At 36.1% G+C, this 22,942-nt stretch overlaps 1 protein-coding gene across 2 annotated transcripts in view; it reads left to right on the plus strand.

The window, feature by feature from the left end:
- Positions 1-22,942, plus strand: part of KCNH8 (potassium voltage-gated channel subfamily H member 8) — a 179,983-nt gene that overhangs the window by 60,546 nt on the left and 96,495 nt on the right. For both annotated transcript variants that reach the window (XM_027675368.1, XM_027675369.1), the window contains exon 3: positions 12,596-12,727. In XM_027675368.1, coding sequence (XP_027531169.1) covers positions 12,596-12,727 — 132 coding nt within the window. The remainder of the gene's footprint in view (positions 1-12,595; positions 12,728-22,942) is intronic.

The following is a 22,942-nucleotide window of genomic DNA, read 5'->3' on the forward strand; positions in this document are numbered from 1 at the left end:
ATTGATTCCTTAATTGCCACGTTTTTCAATATTTTGAGTTTGATTTAAACTTAGTGTAAAGCTGATTTAGTTTTTATCATTAAATTAGACTGTTAATTGCAAACAAGTTAGTGATTCAAACTCTTACTAGTTTGATTTGAATTTAGTAAGCTTGAGTATGGAGCCTTTCACAGTTATTTAACCATCATTTAATAATTCACCTCTGCTCAGTAATTGCTAGTTAAAGGAATGATTATTATAACTAAAGCAACCCCAGCAATTCATATAGAATTTTATAGAAATTCCAGACTGCTCTGAGCTGACACTGCAGCAAGAGTGGTGTTCAAGGAGTTGGTTAGGAAGCTGAGTAAAATAGGTTACCTGCGTGTGGGATGAACTGCAGTATTTTGTCATTTGGGTTTGGATCTTAACAGGATCTTAAGCAGTTGTGCTCTAACCAGTCCTTCTGGAGTGACTAGAAGTGGGTAGGAACTTTTTTCTATATGTGTTCTCCTTTCGGCATTTTAATGAATTCTTAGAATAAGATAAACTGGTTGCTCATCCTGGATATTTTCTGCCATGTTAGCACAGAGAAGTATTAGAACTGTTGCAGCAAAAACAGCAGCTTCAGAGAGAGACGTCTTTTGAAAATTGGAGTCAAAATACACTTTTCATCATAGTTTCAGAATTTATTTTGGTTCCTCAGTCAGTTTCTTGCTTTTTATTTGACAGAGCTGTATTAGTTTCTTGAAGACAAACGGAAAAGGAAACTATTAAAAACCAAGGAATTTTATGATTGTTGTCTTCTTCAGAAAGTTTTAAAATTATATTGCTTAGGAGCTGATTTTTTACCTTAATTTTTTTCTGTTACTATTTCTACATTTTCTTTAAAACATCTGCAATGAATTAAGTTGTCAATTATGAAAATGGAAATGCAAATTAACCTTTTGGAATTCAAGTGAATTGTGAGAAAAACGCTTGCTCCCTGGATCTCTTTTTTAGAACAATCTAAAAGCAGTTGGGGACTATGCTGAGGAACTACACTTAGACAAACCCTTCTTTTTCTCACTACTGGACCACTTCAGAAGTTCATCAATAGCAAGTGCAAGTAGTCAAATGAGGTCTTCGCATTCCCTCTAACTGAAATACAATTAAGGGCCAGTGTGGATTTTTTCCTTTTCTGTTACAGCCTGAGATAATTCTACAGTAAGCCCTGTAATCACTGACTTAGTCCAGTCTAAGCTCTCTATCTTCAGCTGCTGAGAAGGTCATACCTTGGTCCCTTATGACCAATCAGACTAATTTTCTATGTCTCAAAATTAAGTTTGTATTGTTTTAACTGAGGTTTGTGGTTACAAACAACCTTTTAAAACCTGCAGTAGTCCCACAACCTTCCTTCATTGAAAGGAAATTGGCTTCTTTCTGTGCATGTGTAAGTTGTGTGAAACACAATATAATCAGTAATGACCATTTCTGATTTATGGATGTTTGAGAGAATTCACTGTGCTGTGTACTGTATCTGTGCACCCCAGAAAAAGGGCTGTTTGCACAAGATTTTGTGGGCAATTAAAAATCCCTGCTGTAAGAGGACTGGAGCAAGTGGGTGTTGCTGGGACCATCAATACAAGTTGCCTTAGGAATTGTCTGCAAGTAGACTTTGCTTTATCTGTGATAAACCACAAGGACTCAAGGGACTCTTTGTCATCTTCTGTGTGTAAATTGATTTAAACGCTTTCTGGGGTAGGTCTTGGGCATGTGCCTTGTAGTTCTTGGCCACTAAAGATTTGGTAAGCAAATTGTAAGGGCAGGAAGATGTAATATATTTAGTTTCTGTATTTACTGATTTATTTATTTTAAGAGTAAGATTAAATCAAATTTTGTCTCTTCTCATCATGCATGAGAGTATGTGTTTTAGTAAGTCTGTATCCTTATCTCAAAGGTCAGGATTAGATGGGTGGAATATGAGCAGAGAAAGAGTGAAAGAGCCCCTTGTTGAGTTACCGGTTTCATCAGGCCAAAAGCCATTTGAAGTCCAGGTGTGACAATGTTCTCACATGGACAGCAGTGACAGCTCCAGGCCACGAGATCATCTATTGCCTCTGTCACGGCTGCAGTTGAATAATGTGGCTAGAGGATAGCAAAGGCTCCACAACATCATTTGTGTTTGATGCATTGTTTGTGTTAAGCAAACAGAAAGGCTTTTTTTAGATGATGAGTTCAATATTATTTAAAATTATAGAATATTTAATTAATTTCAAAGAAATTGAAGGAAAATTAATTTCTTTTGAAATGAAAGAAAATTGGGTTTTCTTCAAGCATCTCTTCTCTACACAAAGTACTTTTCTCATTGCAGAAATGGTATCTGCTCTTTCCAACACAAAGTTTAAAAACATAGTTTTAATGGTTGTCCAAAAATATCCTGTAGCATTTTGAAACATGGGAGTTGTATGGTACCAGTTTAACATTAACTGACTCCCCACTTTAACCATCTCCTGAAATGTCTTTGGGAAATGTTAAGCCCAACAGTTAGAGAAGAGGAATTTATTAGAATTTTATAACTGTAAAAAAAAATATTTCCATAGAGAAACATCAATTTTCTAGTGACATCTAGTTACTAATGTAGAGGAAGACCCTTGACAAGTTGCTTGGCAGAGTAGTTCATAACAATGTGGCCTCACTGCTGCTTCACTGCTTTTCTGCCTTAAAATTTTGGCCTAAAAATAAGAAAGCTAAAATGCTTTTATGGTAGGCTTGCTCACACTATCTAAATTATAGTACAAAATATAGGAGGAGGAGAATAAAAAGAGCAAGCAACACTGAAAAATTAATCTGAAGGTAATGGTTAATTGCAGTTACCTGAGCAACAAAAAATAATTTGTAACTTTATAAAATGAGACTTTTTCTTTTTTTCTTCTTTTCTTTTTTCTTCTTTTTTTTTTCCCTTATTTTCCCCTTTTTATCCCTTTCTTCTTGTTCTTTTTTCTTTTCCCTTTTCAAATAGCTCATTAGGCATCAGGAAGTTTCACTGATTCAGGGAAGTCTTCCTCTTTAAAAGGCAGTATAGGATATAGACAGAATATAGACAGAAGGCATGTTCTTGTTTTCCTCTATTTCACAGAAGAGGGAATTTTTGGCTTCTTTTCTCTCCAAACACCTCATTTGATTGACCCATGGCTTCTGATGAAAGGTAACATGTAGCCATGAAGCATCTTGATATTTTAGAGATAGTCCCAGCTTTTGCAGCAGAAGAGGAAAATAGGGCAGACTTCTGCTCTGGAGAGCCCTGGCTTAAACTCTACAGAGCCTTGGGTGAAGCAGTCATCAAAAGCCTGAGAGAAGACAAAAAAAGGGGATGAATTTCAGTTAGAAGGAAAAAACAAAACAATAAGATCCCCTGTGTGTAAGATGATCTAAACCATGTGAGATCTTTTTCTATAATTTAATGAGACTTCAGCTAGACTGCTGCTTACTGACAGTGCTGATATTTTGTTCTGATGGCATTCATGGCAACATTGGCTTATAGCTTCTTTCAATAGCAACATGATGTATTAAAAGCATAATTCACTGAGAAAAGACTTGTTTTCCTAGAACCACAATGATAAGTAAATAAATCTGTATGAAAGTTTATTACGTTTCTACAAAGTGATGTCCTTCATTGCTTACAGATGCTTACCAATTAATGTTTCCACATGGGCAACCTGGGCTTCCAGCTGCACCTACTATAAATGGCTGTTAGCAATGCTGTATGGTCTTGTCTAGTTTTTAAAAGATATTTCATTATGCTACTTTTTATGCATCTGTTTTTAGGAAGAAATGTAGGTATTTATTTTGCAGTGAGATGTTTGTACGACATCAGACCAGCCACTATTCTCTTCAAATTTTCTCAAAATTTTATGGCCACACTAAATCTGCTGATAGGCTACCTTTTATTTTTATGAGCTTTAAATCAAGCTTTAGCTAAAAGCTGACTTGAGTCCCCATGCTTCACCATGAGTTAGGCTATTCTTTGGACAAAGACAGTTCAAAGTACTATTTTTCCTGATGACTACCTGCCTCCCTTCTGCTGACGTTTCCTTATTTTGTCCATGATCCCCAAATCTACGTACTGGATCATGATGCAGACTACTTGCCACCTCCTGTGCTGACATTTGCAATGGGTTCTTGCATTAGTTCTTTGGAAGAGTGGTAGGAGGCTCATGTTAGCACTGTCTATTGGCTAGGGAATCTCACTGATTTGGCTAGGGAATTGCAAAAGCAGTTTGATTTTACAGAGCAGTTAAATAACTAGAAGGTTAAAACCTACTGCTTTCCAATTGGTGGGGTTACTATAATTTGTTTCATTGGGCAGGCTCAGAGTCTGCTTACAGCATGTGCTCACATGGATTCAAGTGGAATTGGGAAGTTTAATCCTCTCTACAAAGTTATATAATTGTGTTTCAAAACCCTTCTGTACAAAAAACATGAATCCAAAGGATGGAATTATCAATCCAGATCCATGACTTGGCTCCTTCTCAAGTTTCAACTCTAGCCCCTTCATTTCAGAAAGGTGCCAGTGGACAGCATGTTAAGTACAGGTTAAAGTTCTTGAACGATGGCCTCAACAGAAAATCCTCAAACATGCTGAAAACTGCTGATTAATATTAGCAGATAAAACTGAAATAATACACAGGGACTACAGAGGCACTGATATTCTCATTAAACAAAATATTCTCTGATCTAACCTTGTGGAAAATAAATGATCAGTTTCTAAAATGGAGCCCTGCAATGTAAGTGGATGAGTAACCAGCAGAATCCCCTCCTTCTCTGTGTTATGTCTTTTGAAATCTATATGAATAAGCATTAGGCTGTAGCCAACACCTCTTCCAGCGCTGGAGACCTCCTATTCTGCAGACCCCAGGCCTTCTGTTTCTAGGGGCTGCCACTGCCAGAGAAACCAGAATAAGGGTCACAAAAATATTTTGTATGAAGATATTTTTGTTTATATTTGTATCACTTGTGTTTTCAAACTGAAAACCTGAAATTTTTCTTTATAAGGGTAGTGGTCTGGTTTTGGTATAGCTATGTTTTTGCTTACAGGAAATTTCATGTCATCTTCAAAGCTTCTTTTTTAAGATAATAAAATAATGAGGTTAAAAGCAAAATAATGTCATTTGAAAACACGGCTGTGTTTAGACGAATGTGTGCTACAACTCCTCCTGATGTCAAAATATCAGACACAATTTCAACATAATAAGTACACGTTTTTTCATATATATATATGAATAGATATGTAAATATATAGACACACATACATACATGTCTATGAGAAAATTTCTTTAAGAAAATCTGCTTTAAGAAAATTTCTTGCTTTATTTTCAAAAGTACATCCCTCAGTAGACTGAGAAATCGTATTTACTGCTGTGATTACATCTACATGTTGGCTCTGGAAGTCCAAAAGCAATAACGACCATAGGTTATAAACACAGTTTCAACAATGGATTTCAATAATACAATATCAAGGGAAAGCAAATTTGGCTTATTTGGGGATTGCTTAACTGAAAGCAATGAAGTGAAGACTAGACTGCTCAGGAAGGACCGAGCCTGACTACTTCTGGAACAGTCCATATAAAGATATTGAAGAAACTGTATTTTGGTTTGTTTTGTATTGCTTTTGTTTGGTTTTGTTGGGTTATTTTTCATTTTATCTACAGATACTGTATATTTGTTTATATAAATAGCCTGTCTCAATTAGTGCTTTCCCAGGAGTTAGTTGACAAATGCTGAATGCCTTGTACTACTATAACTGTGACAAAGTAATGATCATTGGAGGTGGAGGGAAAGTCAGTTGCAGATTTATAATATTTATGAGTCTGCCCTGAAGCTTTTTGCATTCAAACAGAATGTATTTCCCTGACTTAACAGAGCTTTTAGATAATCCTGTGTATTCTGCTAATTGTAAATTAGCAAACCTGGTAAATATATTACATCAGGGAAGTATTTATCTCCTTAATTGCAGTTTTCTTTTCTAATCTGGATGGAGATAGGAAAAGGAAATTAGAGCAGGCAAAAAAAAAGTAGTACACATAAGGTTAATATATGCAATATGGCATTAACAGGTATTGCTTAGTTCTCTGCTTTTGTTCAATGAAAACTCAGTGTAACTAGAGGATTTTGAAATGGTTTCATTAAGTAGGAAAGATAGAGGAGCTAGACAAGGAGAGACAAGAAAACTGAGTAAACAAAACTGAAATGTAGATGTGCTAGAGCTCATAAATTAGCTTGCATAAAACATGTACTACGAACTGCAGCTGTGACATACAAAAAATATAAAGAACACTAAGGCTGGAAAAGGCATGCACTCAAACTAGAACCTGCCATAACACAGCTAGTCTGTGTCCATGTAGTGATAAATGGAAACTTTGAGGTGGTGAATTAAGCCTCTCTCTGCTTAACACTGGCAGTTTGCAGGAGAGGCAAGGATAGGAGATTGCTGTGCTGAAAAGCATCTCCTCTTAAAACATCATTTCTCTCTCTTCCTCTCTCCATCATGGCAGTGATGACATGATGAGCATGTCCAGAAAGTTGGACATGCTAGGCAATAAGAGGCGTATGACATGAGGCACTGAGTTACCTGGCAGTAGAAGAAATAGAGCATAGGTTGAAGTTGGGTACAGAAAAGAAGGCTGGGAAGACATGGAGGAGGGGATTTGTGCATCTCTAACAGATTTTAATAATTGTACATGGTGTTCCATAGGCTATATTGAGGGTTGCAAAGCTATTTGTAACAAGTTTTAAATCAACTCAACAAAATTAATACTTTCCTTCTTATTCATACTGAAATAAAATTTTTACTTTATTATTAAAGTATTTTATTATCTCCTTTCATCTACCAAATTATTGGGATACAACTATATTCTGGTTTAAGATGTAAATACATTTTTAATGAATCCATTTTGGATTCATTAATAGATTATAAATCCATTTTGGAATGGATTTACATTGACTGTTAAAACTTGTAGGGAGACTTACTTCCAGGATATAAGCATGATCTGCTGGCCACACAGAATTTGGGGAAACAAGATCTTGAACTTTCTTTACTACTCCTGTGAAAATGTTAGCACAACCATCTGTTCCCATAGAAGTTAGTTGCATGCTAGCCCACATGTGTTCTTAGTTTTGCAATAATTTCAGATCAAAGAATGTCACCAGGGTATAGCACACAGGCTGGCACCTGCAATAGCAGAATTCAAGGAAAAAAATTATAGGTTTTGTTGACACATACGTTTGATTTCTGCAGAGATGATGGAGAAGAACAAGGTGCTAATTTGCTTAAAGCAGCAGAACCTTGCATTAGCTGTGTTAATTGATCATTGTCAAAGTTGTGATATTTATGAGAGAGAAAGTACTTTATTATAGCTATACTTTTTCTTTCAGCTTCTTTGCCTTTCTGTTTAGTTCAGTTGCAATTTTTGTAAGCATTGTTTTCTTCTTTGCACTTTGCTCTCCTCAACAAAATGTTGACATCTTGTGAAAACTAAATAACTTTCAAAATGAAATGTTACCAGTGACGCTGGGAATCTTTGGTTTCCTCAGGCAAAATCTTTGGCATCCTGGTCTGTCAGTCTTGAAGTGCACACTTCCTGCGATGGAAAAGAGGAGATGATCAGGCTAAAACTTCTCTGGCATTATGATGTATCCAGCAGCAGGTTTACTTTGCTAACAATTCATAACTCTGCCAATGAGACAGTGTTGTAATGGTGCAGATTTAGCATCAACACTGTTGACAAATTATTACAGCTATCTACACAAAAATATTTTTATCTTTATCTTTTACATAACAAATGTAGAAGAAATGTGGTGTGTTTTAATAGTTTCCTTTAAGGCTTGATTTGCATCTCCTTAAAAGAGCATTTAGTTTACTAAGTCTCCTACTGAAACATACAGGTAGGTTCCAGATTTATGATGTCTTGTGCAGCCTAATTCTGCACTCTTATGCATATATATCTGATGATAACTATTCCTTGAAGAGCTATTGTTTTCTGCCACATGACTTGTATATCTAATATGCAAACTTTCTTCCTTCAAATACTTGGGTTCACAGTGTAGGAAACATTTCATTGAGCTAGTCTGGCACATTATATGCAGATGCAGAGCTTCACCAAAGAGCTCTGCAATTTAATCCCTCTTTCTTTCACCACAGAGAAGCGGAAATAAATCACAGAAATTTGTGCATTTGTTATTTCCGGCCCCTGAATGATGGAAGGGACATCACCCCCTGAGTGGTAGAAGGGACAGGACAAGCTGGATCAGTGTCTGCCTGGAGAGTAGTGTGGCAAGAAAAGTCCTGAGTTACTGACAGTCTGCAATTGGATATAACACATGTGAAAAAAAAAAAGGAAGCCTTAAGCTTTTTTTCCCAGACAAAACTACTTGCAGACTGTCAAGAGCAGAAGGGGACCATAGCTTTGCATGAGTATCACTCATTCCAAGTAATTCATAGCAATATGTATGGCTAAGAAAGAACTCACTACTCATAATTTTTACAATGGGTGCAGACGGGTGCAGAATTTAATTATTTTTGTAAAGAATTATATAAACTTGCTGTCCATAATCCCATTCCATTTCTATATTGCAATACCTGTGTAATCTTTTTCTGTAATACCCAAATATCTACCAAGATTTTTCCATTCTGAGTATTTCACTGGGCTCTGTCTGGGGTGGGCATGACTGAAGATTGAGTATTTTCATACGGTGAGTGCACATATCTCATCAGCAGAGCTAATGGTCTCAGTCTGTTCCTTGGTTTAAGCGGGCTGTATTTTCTAGTGAACAGAATGCTTGGCTCTAAAGGCTATTGGCATTCTAATGGCAGGGTTTTGTATAAAACCTCCCTTTTAAATTCCTTGGTCTGTTGACCTTCGTTTTGATTTCAGTCTGAGGACAGACTTCTAGCTGTCAAAGCGAGGAAAGGTAGAAAGGTTGGTTGAGAGAGTGACCATAAAGTACTCTCTTTTTTTATGTATATATAAAAGGTGGACTATAGCCAAATTGCCTTGTGATAAGATTATGCTTCATTTGGTCTCTTTTCTCATTCCTCGTGATGTGCTTATATAAGCCTTGAGGTTATTAAAACATATTTTGACCCTTCACTTCATAATGCAAGAGAAAGATTAGACTCTTTCTCCAAGAGTGGTGGCCTGAAGCAATAAAGAGAGTCTGTATATAAATAAACCTCCAAGAGAAATTTCTTTGATAGACGACTCCTGACAATACAGAAAACCTTTGTATGCACCATCTGAAGCAGAGAAGGAATTCCTGTCTCACAGATGAGTGCATTCAAAAGAACTGTAACAAAATAGGGTACTACTTTTTTTGATGAGAAAGTTCTGCTTTTGGCTTATAGAATTATATGATGCTGGCTTTCAGTAAAAGCTAAGTAATAGATTGCATTGGATCAGTATATTTTTCCAAGAATGCTCCTCAATAATGAAAGCACACTTTGTTTCTGACAGAATGCAACCTTATATTGACCTAGTCCTGACCTAAACCAGATCATCTCTAGTCCTGAAGAGTACCTCATATTCATTTCCTCCTTTCAGAGTAAAGGCAGAGGGGGAAAAAAAAAAAAAAAAAGAAACCAAGCACACGAGCGCAGTTTAGGACTTCTAAAGATTGAGTGTATAAATACAGCCAGGACTGACTACTCCACCATGCAGGGAACTCCTCAGGAGAGAAGTAGCCTGTGCATGTACTCGATGTGTGTTTTCTGCCCAGCAAACAAGCTGGGTCAGGATGAATGGCATTGGCTGGGGTGGGAACAGCCAGCTCCACATGCCGTCTGGGTCTGGCACGACGGGGCTACAGGTCCCAGCATTCACTGGGAACCAGTGCGGAGGTGCTGGCCCCCGGTGGGCTGGGCGGAGTCACGCTGGGCATGAGCTGTGTCGGGTGGACCCAGGTGGCCCCGGAGGTGTACGGGGACAGGATGGTGCAGGGGTGGGGGGTGGCTGTGGGGGTGCGGAGGGGGGGGCTGCATCCCAGAAAGGTGGGGGGAGGGGGGTGTCTCCCCCCCGTGTGTGGCGGTGCTGACACGCCACGTTTTATGCATGTTTGCTTTGCTTAGTTAAAATATTTACAGAGAAGGAGAATGAGAAAAGATAATGAAAGAAAATATGATAAACAGTGACTAACATTAATGGTGACAGGATGTGGAACAATTTCACTGACCAATGTTCATGCGCAGGGAATTCAAATACGCTTTGATTATACAAAAGAGCAAGTGCATTAAACCATTAAATGTTAAATTAAACCATGAAATGTATCTATTTCTAATGATGAACCATGTTACAATAACTCTCTTAAACCTACAAATCTATCATTTCAGACAATATTACCATAATTGAGTTAGGTTTGTTTGAATATGGCCAATATCTACAACTTTCTTCAAGGAGCAGCCTTAATGGCTAATTTGTGTGTGTGTGCGTGCGTGTGCGTGTGCGTGTGTGTGTGTAAAAGACGTGAAGCAAGTAAAAAGAGTAAGATATACTTCCACTTCTCGAGGAGATTGAAACAGATGTTTAAAAGACCATTGCCACTGTTGGTGATATTTAGAAGAAAGAGTTGAGAATGACTTCTTGTCCACTGAGACTACTGCTAGAATGCAGCTAGGTAGAAAGTAATTTTACCAGTAAGAATTTGGCCAGTTTAAAAGTTATAATGGCATTTTGTAGAGATTTCTGATTCTATCTGCAAGCAGTAAAGTAAAATTTCTTAATGCTGCTTCTCTTTGAATGCAGCACTTCAGATGGATAGGATGATGAGTCTCTGTAACTGTTCTGACAGTACTACTACTGAGCAGTTTTTCCCAGAATTTTTTATAAAAAAGTCAAACCTGTAAAAAAAAAAAATTAAGGAAAATTCAAATGGAAGAAGGAACAGTAGAAATATCTTGCTTCTGACATAATTTCTGCCTTTTTTTTTAGAAGGGTTTTCTTACTTACTTTGTCTTCAACCTCAAAATGAGAATATTTAAACCCAATACAAATCCAGTCTGCTTCTTTCTAAGATTTTTCTCTCCTCCAGTTTTCTTTCCTCCTGTTCCAAATTCTCCTTGTCCCTTCTTTAACAACTTTAGGTGGAAGTGTTTCCTGATTACTGAACTAGTAATGTTACTCTCAAAACTGCCTGTCTGACTTGGAAAGTTTGAGCAGGACAGAGACAACCAGATGAATTTCCTTTGAAGTGTATTTTTGTACTTTTAACTGTAATGATCTTTCAAAAGGGAAGCTGCTGTTTCACCTCCCATGATTGTCTGTAGTGTTCAACAGGCAGTCAGGAAACTTCCACTTGAAAATCTAAATTATAAAACTTAACTGTGATCTTCCTGTGCCCAGTTCTTTTTCAAAACTGTAAACTTCAAAACACAGCACAGTGGCTAATCTACTTGCTCTTCCTAAGGACCCCTCCAGAGCTCAGCTGATTATATGGCAGTAGTCAGTTGTGGCAGCAATGGTTCAGGGAAATAGTCTTGTTTCTTTATATGCATTAAAGTAGACTTGTGCTGGTGAATGAATGCCAGAAATAGTATGTTGTGAAGCAGAAGTGTAAAGACATGTCCAAAAAATAAATTTTAAACTCTCCAGCGCTACTTATATATCTTATAAATAATATTAGGAGGCTGACAGTGGATGGAGGTAGTTGGTATTGGTACCCAAAACCTGAAAGAGACAAAAGCCTGGTACTGGCCTGAATTACTTAAGAATGGATGGGATTGGGATCTAGGATGTTTGCTTGTAATGGACTACCAGCATCCAGGCATTTATTATTTTCTTATTCCCAGTAGTGTTAGTAGGAAGCTTATGAATGATGTCATTGGAATTGAATAACATATCTTGCAAACAGGATGTACACAACCAGTGACAACGGTAAGAATTTTATTTTAGGCCATGTGATTATATAGCAGGTGTGGACAGAGAAAGGTTGACAAGAATATTGCCAAACTCAACGTTTTACAACTTCAGTCTTAGCAAGGTGAATGTTACAGACAGTAGGGAAGATAGCAGATATTAATTTTACAGATGATGTGTGGTATTAGATATCTCACCATCTGTAAGCTGCAATGAGTTAATTCTATTTCTGTTCTGGGCCTCATATCTGATTAGTTTAAATATCTTTGAATTAGTGAAATGATCCTCTGACTATCAGGTCTTCTGTCAAGGGGTTTTAATGAGTATCAAGTCAGATGATTAAGGTAGAATGATTCTATAGTAAACATGAATGCTTCAGATGTCAAGTTAACAAAGTGAAAGCTTTTCCAGGAAATAAGCAACATCAGTTGAGAGTTCATGATTTCAGAGGACTAAGCAGCTTCATTAAACTCTATTAATGATCCCTGTAGATAAATTTTGCATTTAAATTAATGTCTTCCTTCTGGAGAAACAGTATTACTGAGCTTCAACCAATGATGCAAAGAGATTTACATGAGCTGAACATCTGTGATTCCCTGACTACTGACCTCCTAAATAAGATTTTTTTTTTTTTAGAATTACATAGTTGTAGATTTAGTAGTTCACCTTTTTCCCCCCTTTCTCTGCTAAAAGACAGCTGTTTGAACTAAACTCATTCTTTATCCTTGCAGGGTCTTCATTCTGGTGCTTACTGGATATTGTTCCTATAAAGAATGAAAAAGGAGATGTAGTACTCTTTCTGGCCTCTTTCAAAGATATAACAGACACAAAAGTGAAGATTGCTGCAGAAGACAAAAAGGAAGGTTTGTGTGAATTACAAAAACAATGATAAAAACTAACAGTTATATGTTTTTGGGAATTGCGCCTACATGAATTTTTGCTCTTGTGTACACTTTTCAATATAGAGAGACATCCTAGCTTTCCAAAGAAGAAATGAATATATGTCATGGAAGGATAAATAATCTGACATATTTTTTTTATTTACATACTGCTCCACATTTGGGAGACAGAGCACTTTGTCCTCAAAATTAAATTTGCTTTTCTGTGCTTAGACTTAATTTATTTACTTTCTGGATTTTCAGAGGTACATTTTGGAAAAACTAGACCTTTTCAAAGATTCCTTCTGTGAATCTGATTTCAGTATGGCTGAGAGATGAATGAATGTATTTTTTCATGTTTTTCCATAAGCAGAATTTAGAACAGCTTTAGAAATTATTTTGCCTGTTAAGAAGCATATATGCTCTTGTGTTATCTAGTTTTCATTACATTAAATTATAAGATTTATTATGCCATCAGGATTGTCCAATAGTATAAGAAATACATTCTCACTTTATTTGTATCTGAAAAGAAACACTGCAAGGATTGTCTCTTGAATTTGGAAAAAGATTGTATTATGGTAATGATTCACAACTGCCATAAAATAATTTTGACTGTATAATGTAATCAAGGTTTGCTAAATTTTGCTAACACAAAGCAAAATCAGTGTGGATGGATGAAGGCTATGCAGTGAGAATTGACCTATGTTGTGCATCAAAGGCAGTGAACTTATTCCAGATTCACATTTTGTAAAGGTATAGTGAACCAACACTTCAGTTTTGCAATTTTTCAGCGTCAGAGAAACTATTTAGAAAGAGTATATATGTGGACAGCATGAGTAACTCTCAGAATTCTGTAAAATGTCATTACTGTTGAATTTTCCAATTTGGTACTGCTCTGGTATTTATTTAAATTTTCCACCCTATGATAGCCATTTGCTTTCTGCATATCTCAAAAATAATATACATATGGCTCTAGAACTCCTTTTGTCCTCATGGGTTTCTAAAGTAGGAGAACAATTAATTTTCAGCTTTTTCTTGTTTTAAATATTAGCTTTTCAACAAAAAAAAGGTTATATTTCAGTTACATAGATGTGCAATTCAGCATTCTTTTATGAAATTTTGATACTTTAAACCAGAAAATATTATGCTACCCTGTGCTGATGAATATTCATAAATCAACATTTATGTTAAAGATGTCCACCTCTTCTGTACCTTTGGAAAAATAATTTTTTCTTACTTTTCAAGCCCTGAATATTGGAGAGTTGTTTTTTTGTTTTGCATCCTTCACTTTTTGCACCAAACATTTGAAAATTTCTGAGCTGGAACACTGAAAAATGGCCTTGAAGGTACATTTTGCAGCTTTTCCTTACATCCAATTTCAAGAAATTGTTATAAGTAACAAAAATATTTTATCTAGTTTCTCCTTAAGCCTCTTATGAAAGTTTTAGGAAAGTAATTTATTAAAACATGATATATGGGACCATGTAGAAGAAATATTGTCAGAACATCTGTGCTCTAAAGACTAATGACTTACTTACAAGCAGTGCAAATTTTCAGGATGGATTCAGTGAGAAATCACATGTTATTAGCATCATGGAAGCAGAAAGTAACACTTAGTATGGGGCTTTGCCGAATACACTGTTTTATATAACATAGTGAGATAACAAACAGGATTTAACTATTTATTCAGAATATTTACAAACAATTCCAACATTTTAATTTTATGTAAATCTACTTGGATTTATAAAAATAAATTTAGTGGTACATTAGCTCTTTGAGTTACATTAAACTTCTTCCTGTGCAGAGTGATTCACCAGTCCTCCACTGGTGAACATAATCTCATAATTGTCAGAAAAGAATTCCCAGTACAATCTATGCAACTGATTCAATATCTGAAATTTCAGAATGTTTAACTTATGAAAGTAGTTGGTGCTTCTTTACTTAGACCACAAAAACTATCAGGCACGTAGGAGACACCTCGTATTAACAGTATGTTGTTTGGATGTATGAAAGAGCTTTTTTAATATTCAGTGATTGATATCCATTGCAAAATTATAGATACACATTACTGGATTTTAATTTCACAGGTGATGTTGCTAAAAAGATAGGTTTATTTTTTCAAAGATTACTGAATTTTTCTTTTTAAAAATCAAATACTTTACACACTCAGAGTTGAACGCAAGCTGTTGCTGTAAGGTAACTGCCATAATGACCAGTTTTCTATTGCCTTTTTAGCATATCTCTTGAGTTAAGACTGTGTATGGCAGGAGAACTTAGATACAAACATTCTCAGTGTGAAACTCTTTTTGCCCATGCAAGGCCCTTGTATCAATGTTTTTGTTTCAGTCTCCTGTTTTCTGCTGCGACCAAATTTTTATAATTTGTATGGGTCATTTATAGTCATATTCCGTCTCCCTTTAATTTCTAATCTCCTTAGAAAACTTGTCTAACAAAATTATCTCATGTTCCTTTCCTTCTAAGTCTGCCCCATACCCCTTGGCATTCCACCAGCACTCCATGGTAATACACTCTCACTGGTTGTGCTTCCAAAAGTCTTCTCTAGACTCCTTCTCCCTCACGTCTCTCCTACATTTTATATCACATGTTTTTTCTGCAAAATCTTGTTCTCCTTGTACTTTTACAATGACACCTTTCTGAGCTTTATCTCCTGATTTTATGACCTCTTTGTTTTAGTGCACTGTGTGTTTACTTTTCCAAATCCCAGGAGCTGATACTCTCTTCGATTTTCTACAGACATTTTCTTATCTATTTTATCTCATCTGTTCACACAACTTGAGTTGTTCCTTTGTGCCAGTGTGCCTTGCAAAAGTCTACCTTTTTGCCTTATTTCCCTTTACCCAGCCCAAATGTCAGATGTCGTCTGTGACCTTTTCTTTTGGATGTCTCATTCTAAATACAAATTTAACAGATTTTTTTTTCTGCTTTTCTTCTGTATAAAAGTTTCCAGTGAAAACAGCCCTATCAACCAATGGAAGGAGTAGACTTTTTCCTAAGACTTTCATGTAATAAAAATGCAAAAATATATGCCTGAGAAGTTTGGCAGTCTTTAAGAAGTGCTATGACAGTCAGCGACTTTCATGGCTGCTCTGGTTTGGGTTGGGTTGGGTTCGGTTTTTTAAGTCAAATTACCATTCTTCTCCCCCACCCCCTCCATACCCCTTTAATTGCCATATTCTTAAAAGCCTCAGCTTTTCAGTATCGGTAGTTTGCTTTCAATAATACACGTTTACTCTACCTGTAAGTTTACTGTGGAAATGCACTCTATTTTCCATCTGCTTAATAATATCTATAATCATTTGCAGTTCTGCAAAGCAACTCAATACCTTTTCTTCCTAAAATTTGGCTCTTTAATCGTATTGGTGGTCTTTTCAATATACAGGAAAAGCTTTATTTTGGTTTTTATAATAAACACTGTGATTCCTTCAGAAACTGTTTCTTAAGCAGTTTTATGGGAGCTTTATTTTAGTATCCTAACTTACGATGAGCTACATTTTGATAAACCAGTTAAGAGTTCCATTGTCCTTTTGAGTGAAACTGATTGAACTGATCAAACCGAAAATTCCAGACTCCAGTTCTGGACTCCAGTGTGGTTATGGCTGGGTCAGTTCTTTTTCATTTCTGCGTATGAACTTTCTATAATACACTTGACCATATGCTGGAATTTAGTGGGAATACAAGATTCTAGGTAGGGAAATAAGAAATCAAATTATTCTGTGACTACTTTTAGATCTCTAATCTGTATGCTAATGTGTAAGAACTTGGGTTACGTAGATGCAGAGTTCTACCACTATAGTCACTGCTAAAATTCCCCTGTTGAATTTGGCTCATTCCAAAAAGCTTCCTTTAACTTTTATTGTAAATCTATTTGTTGTTTTTTGGTTTTTTCATTGTGAAAATTTTGAGCTCTTTGTTTTAAAACAATTATCTTAGGACAGATTTTCTTAACTTTATTCCAGCATTATTATAAAAATGTGTGCAATATATAGTAACCACAGAATCACATGATGGTGGCAGTGGGAAGGCATCTTGGAGATTGTCTGGTTCAGTGTCCCCTTCTAAAACAGGATCAGATTGAATGGATTGCCCAGGACCATGAACAGATATGTGCTGAATATCGTGAAGGATGGAGAATCCACAATTTATCTGGGCAGCCTGTTCCAGTGTTTAACTGCTCACAAAGTAAACAACGTTTTTTCTTAAACAGAATTTCATGTTTCAGGTTGGCCTGCCTGTTGGCAAAGATGCCTTCACCCTCAAAATAATGTGAATTAAAAGTTGGACTACAGCCTTTCCCACCCCAGATTAAACTGTGTGGTATGGTTTCACTGGCTTGCTTTTTCTGGCTTCTTAGTAATCCTTAGGTCTATATAAATTTCTAAGGAAACAGATTTATTTTGATTATGCATCATTTGTTGGAGAGAGGAGTTGTTCTTTTCAGTGTGCCGAAGTGAAATACCATGTGCCAAACATTTTGCATTCCAGATTTTTTATGTTAAAAATGTCTGCTTGGAGCAGGAATGATCTCTTCTAAGAAATTCTGCAATGTACACTTTGATTTATTCTGTTTAATTACTGTCTCAGCTATTTCATGATTGCTCAAGCTACAGCAGTGAATATTCAGGCGACAACTTTTCATTTTAAAGCTTCTTACACCTGTCAGGAGGCAGGATATTGAGATGGGGAACATACAGTCACCTAGATGTACAATAATCAAAGCAGATAAAATTGTTTCAGGATGCCCGGGGCACCATGCAGTTCTGTTGGTGTAGGAGGCAGGATAGAAGCACAGTTTTATCCCAACATTCCCACTGCCCAAAGGAAGAACATATTGAGGAAGCCTTTAATTTTGCAATGACTCAGTTACATATTCTCTAGGATGACTTTATTCCTGGCTCATCATCAAAGTAAGAAGGGTCTGCAACTCTTCTGCCATCAGTAAAGAGAAACTCCTTTCCTCCTGATCGGTGCATGGTAGTTTAAGCACTGTAGGAACAAAAACAGAGCTGCCTTTCTCTCCCTGTTCCTTCTGGTATTTGTGAGCACATAGATGCTCTCTCTCTTCCCTTTTCACCTTCTTACGCAAGCAAATAAATTGTATTTGAGCCTTGAATCTTTAGAGACTTATCAATCTTTGTAGCTCTTGCTTTAGCTTTTCACCAGATATTAAATGCAAGTGGCAGTTCCATTTTAGCAATTCTCAGAGATCTGCAGAACATGTTCTGGAGGTGAGGGAAAAGTGTCCTTTGTGGTGCATGTGGAATGAAAATGAGAAAAGAAAAACAAAGTCTGATTCTTGAGCAAATGCAGAGAAGATGACCATATTCTGGGGTATCCTGGAAGGTTGGGAGAATATATGCTTTAGCCACTGAATAGTTCATTGACTCGCCAGTTCCTAGGTAAACATGGAACCACCTCTCTTTTGTTTTGTTTTTCATTTTACTGTCAGAATGGTGGAAAATATCTTCAGACATTCCTTTTAGAATTTGAAAGCTCAACCATGTAAGACTGACAACAGAAAGCACACAAGAAACAGGGAATATGTTTAGTACATGTGTTGCCAATTAGAAAAGCTCTTCAGAGTTGGGTGTATGTGCTAGGTGACTTTTTAAGGAGGTAGAGGGTTTGCAACCTTTCTATATAATTTACAACCTTACTTCTATGGAAAAAATCTGAAAAGGGTGAAATGTCTTTAAAGACTTTCATTAACCTAGACTCAGCCTAGTATCTTACATTTTATTAAGAGACCATGAGGATTAGAATGCATATTGCATATACACTTTGTGTTCAGAAACACAAATAGGAGGACTTGGACCATTTGCAGAATTTAACTGTAATTGCAGTTATAGTGCATGTAGTTCCTACTGTAGTTCCTCAGAGCAATTCTGAAGTTCTGTAAAGACTCAGCAAATAAGACCTATTGCAAGTGAGTTTTGCATAGCTGTAGAAAAGATGGTTTTAAAACTGCCAAGAATCCATCCTAAGTTGTATAATTAAGGTTGTAAGCGGTTTTGGTTTATGACGAGTCACCTTCATAGTCTGAAAATCTCATTCTCTGAGAGATAATGAGAGATACTTTCGGGTGTTTTAATGCCCACATGAAACATATATACAGACTTTATAGGGTTTTAAACTTACAGATGTCTTAGCTTGTAAAACTTTTTTTTTTTAAATCCATTTCCTCCCACTGTTTTAACTCAGGACAAGTCGCACTGACCACAAAACATTTTTTATAGGTGACTTATCTAGGTCTATATTGTAGATAAATCTATTAACAAAAGAAGTCTTCATTATCAAAAGACTTGCTTTCATTACAAGATAGCAATTATTCAGGTACACATACTTTTATTTTCACTTAAGTGAGCAAGGTGTACTTTACCATCAATTTCTGTGCAAATCTTTTTTTTTTAATTATTTGTGCAAAGATCAATGATTTTGAAATTATGATCACTTTTCTTGAATATTCTGGAGGACAAAAGATCAGTAAATAAAGTACTTGGTTGAATTCATGGAATTAAAGGAAAAAAGAAAACCTGTAAGTTCAGTGATATTACGTATTTAAATACTACACTCTTGCACAGGAAGAGGCATTAACACTTGCTCAAGTCAATGAAAAGTTTCTCACTGACTCAACTGAAATTATTTAAGTTCTAGGGGTTCTTAAAAAATATTTCAAATATTCTCATTATTACTGTTATGGTTTTGTTCATTATGATAAATGAGCATGTCACTTTCTCATGAGCTAACATTCACTGTGGGAAATACAAACTGTTACAGGAAATAACAGTACCATCAAAAAACAGCTGGAAGTGAGTAATAACCCAGCTGTAAATTCAACGCTACGTTTTGTTCTCTAAGAACTACATATGACCGCTCACTTCAGTTGAATCAAGAGACACATTTCAAATTTGATGGCATAATAAAAATAACAATTTTCCCATTTGTGAGACAACTCTCTCGAGTAATAGCAGTAGTAAGCTGGCAAAGAAACTATCTTATGCAATTATGAAATAGTTATTTTTGAGTTGGAATATTTTACTTTATTAGAATAGTTTTGTAACTTTTAGGAAGTAGCTTTAATAAATGAGAAAATATCTTAAAGTAATTCACTTTCAGAGTTATTCCACTGAAACTCAGTCTATTGGAACAGTTGAAGAAAGGAGTATTTGCTTGGATTTTTTTTCCAATTCTGTATGTTATGAGATAGACCCAAATACAGACATCTAAAAAGAAATATTTATTTATTTATTAATGAATGTACACCTATCAACCCCCAAAATGGAAGAGGAGAAAGAACCCTTCTTCTGGCTTTGTGTGTCTCCTCCTACCTTTTTTTTCAATAGTGGAAGAATCAGCAGCCCAAAATAGGGTTAAAGATTTTTAATCTTGTAAGCATACAACTGTTTAAAGGTCTTTCTGATTCATAAAAACTTTAATAGTAATGTATATTATTGCTGCTTTTCTCTGCCTGTTCAAGGCTGAATTTTCTCTGAAGGCATAATGCTAAAATTATGATAATCATACCATTGATTCTGTGTAAAATTAGCCCCTTTAGAAAATGTTCTGTAATAATGTTTACAGCGTAGAGCTGGCGCGTACGTTAAGTACATCTTTTTATTGAATCACTTAATCAGTTAACAGAATAAAAAAAGCAGCTAAAAGTTCACCTAGATCCACCATACAGCTTACAGTTATGTGAATATTTGGTTACTGTTTACAGAAAGAATGGATCATACAACCAATAGACCTCCTGCAGCCCATTACCCATGGTAATGCTTTTATTCTGTTATTAATACCAAAACAGGCTTTTATCAGTTTTCTCTTTAATAGCAACTGCTCATGTGCTGTGCCCTACCAAATAATAACTGAAAATTTGCTAAAGATTTTAAAAAGCCTAGAAAAAATTCATGCCACCCTTCCATACAATCTGTTTTCAAAGGTTTTTTTCAGAATTCAGAATTCCTTTACCCAATTGCCACCTTCAGAATTTCCTTGGCAGTTTGGTTTTTTTGAGGGCCGCCTATGAAATACGTTTTGTGTTAATGATACTGGCTATGATTTAGTACCATTGCATTTCCTGGAGACATAATTATATTTATTTTTGTTGCACGTGGGTTATTCATGGGGGTTTCTCAAGACGTGTATTAAAAGGACAAAAAACTTCTTGGTTGCACTTCTCACAGGAAGCCTTTTATACGTAGAGTTGTAAGATGAATAAATGATGTAAAAATTCTTTATTAAATCATTTGTTGAACCAAGTTCAAAAAGAAACATTTCGGTACTTGAAAAATATCTCAGCTAAAACCATTTCTTTGCGATTGGGCTGAGAGGTTGTGACAGCCTAGAGATATACACAGGAAAGGTGATGGGGGAGATTTATTCCCTGCCTGATTTCAGAATACAGCAGTAGGAGAGATCACAGAGGTACATGAATGTGGCAGTCCCTCTCTATTTTGAGGGGGGAAGGGTCCCACCAGCGGTAAGAAGTCACAGTGTTAATCTGTTACTATGCCTTTTCACGGGGCTGCACTGTGTGCATGGAGCAGCATCATGGGTTTCTTCAAGTCTATCCCTATCTGAACACCTTTTAGCAATGAAGAAAGTCATGAGGGAGAAAAAAGTGAAGGCAGTTCTTTTGAAGGGATACAAATTAATGATGTGACAAATGAGGAAAAATACCAAGGTTCTGACTATTCTGATTTTAGGAAAAATTTCTTCACCAAAATGTTATCAAGCATTGAAACAGGCTGCCCAGGGAAGTATTTGAATCACCACCCCTGAAGGTGTATGAAAGATGTGTCAATGTGGCACTTAGGGATATGGGTTAGTGGTGGAATTGGCAGTGCTGGATTAGTGGTTGGACTTGGTGATCTTAGAGGTATTTTCCAACCTAAATTATTCTATGATTTTATTAAATGATTTGAAGAGGAGCAGACATACATTTGGGTTCAATTTAGTCAGTACTAAATTGAAGTACTACCTAAGAAGTAGATTTTTTTTCCAAAGGACAAGAAAAGAGTTATACCTCCACTTTAAGTGGATGATTGAAACCTCATGTTCTTGTAAGTACACAGCAGAAAAGACAACAGTTACAAGGGCATTTGTGTCTGACTGTGCTTTTTTTTTTTACTGCAACTATCCCTTACAAGATTGTGAGAAGCCTTAAGCTCTTAGCAGACTAATGGTAAGCTTAGCAAAGAGGTGCTGTGTTAGTTTCTTTTCTTACAAAAGACTTTTGAGATTGTCATGTGTGATGGTTGTGGTACTATACCTAATTTCATTTGAAAGAAAAACAACTAGAAGGACACAATAAGAGTTAAAAGATGTATTACCACTTTTTTTATCAAAGTAAAGGGGAGATAAGACTAAATTGCAAAGCATTCTTTTTAAGAGCTATTTTGGGGAGTGTATTACTATCACACAGGAAGGGGTGTATGGAAGCACCAGGAAATAGAGCCCAAAATCTAAGATTTTTTTTTTTTAGGACAAGATTTCTCACAGTATTTGGGGAGACGAGAAATCCTTTTGATTTTAAGCACAGGGCAAAAATAAACCAGCCGTATTAAAGTGCCTTTCTGCTTATGGTTGTGTTTACTTTTGTATCGTTTTGGTAAGATCAGCCATGGAAAAAAATGCAAGTCTGTCGGGTACCTAAACTTTTTAAAAACCAGAGAGAAACAGCTGGGTGTTTATGAAAAATGAACTGTCTCATTCAGAGTATGACAGGAGTATGAGTGTGACAGGAAAAGAAGGTAGATTATAAAAAATAATCACACACATGCAAAGTCACACCTGGTGAACAATGTAGTTTACTAGGATCAGGATTGCTTTTCTTCCTAAAGGCACTGGGAAGATCAGAAAGCAGGAGAATTCACCAATATAATTCCCTGTTTTATGTTATAAGCTATTAATACGTGCTCTGATGGCATCTTATTTTCCTGAGAAACCCATATTTTTTTCACTGCTACTCTCAACCATAAAAAATCTTTACCATTTCTGTTTTGAGGGAAAAATATTATTACTTGTCCTGGTTAGAACGGCTGGGACCAATTCATCCCTGGATGGGTGTAACCCAAAACTGTGTATTCTATAGCCTCCATGCCATTTCCCAAAAACTGCTGTCAGTAGAGACCTGCAAGGTGGGAAGATGTTCCTGTACCCTTTTATTGAATTCCCTGCTCT

The sequence above is a fragment of the Neopelma chrysocephalum genome, unplaced genomic scaffold (assembly GCF_003984885.1).
Source record: "Neopelma chrysocephalum unplaced genomic scaffold, ASM398488v2 Primary Assembly neopelma1_26, whole genome shotgun sequence".
Classification (NCBI taxonomy): Eukaryota; Metazoa; Chordata; class Aves; order Passeriformes; family Pipridae; genus Neopelma; species Neopelma chrysocephalum.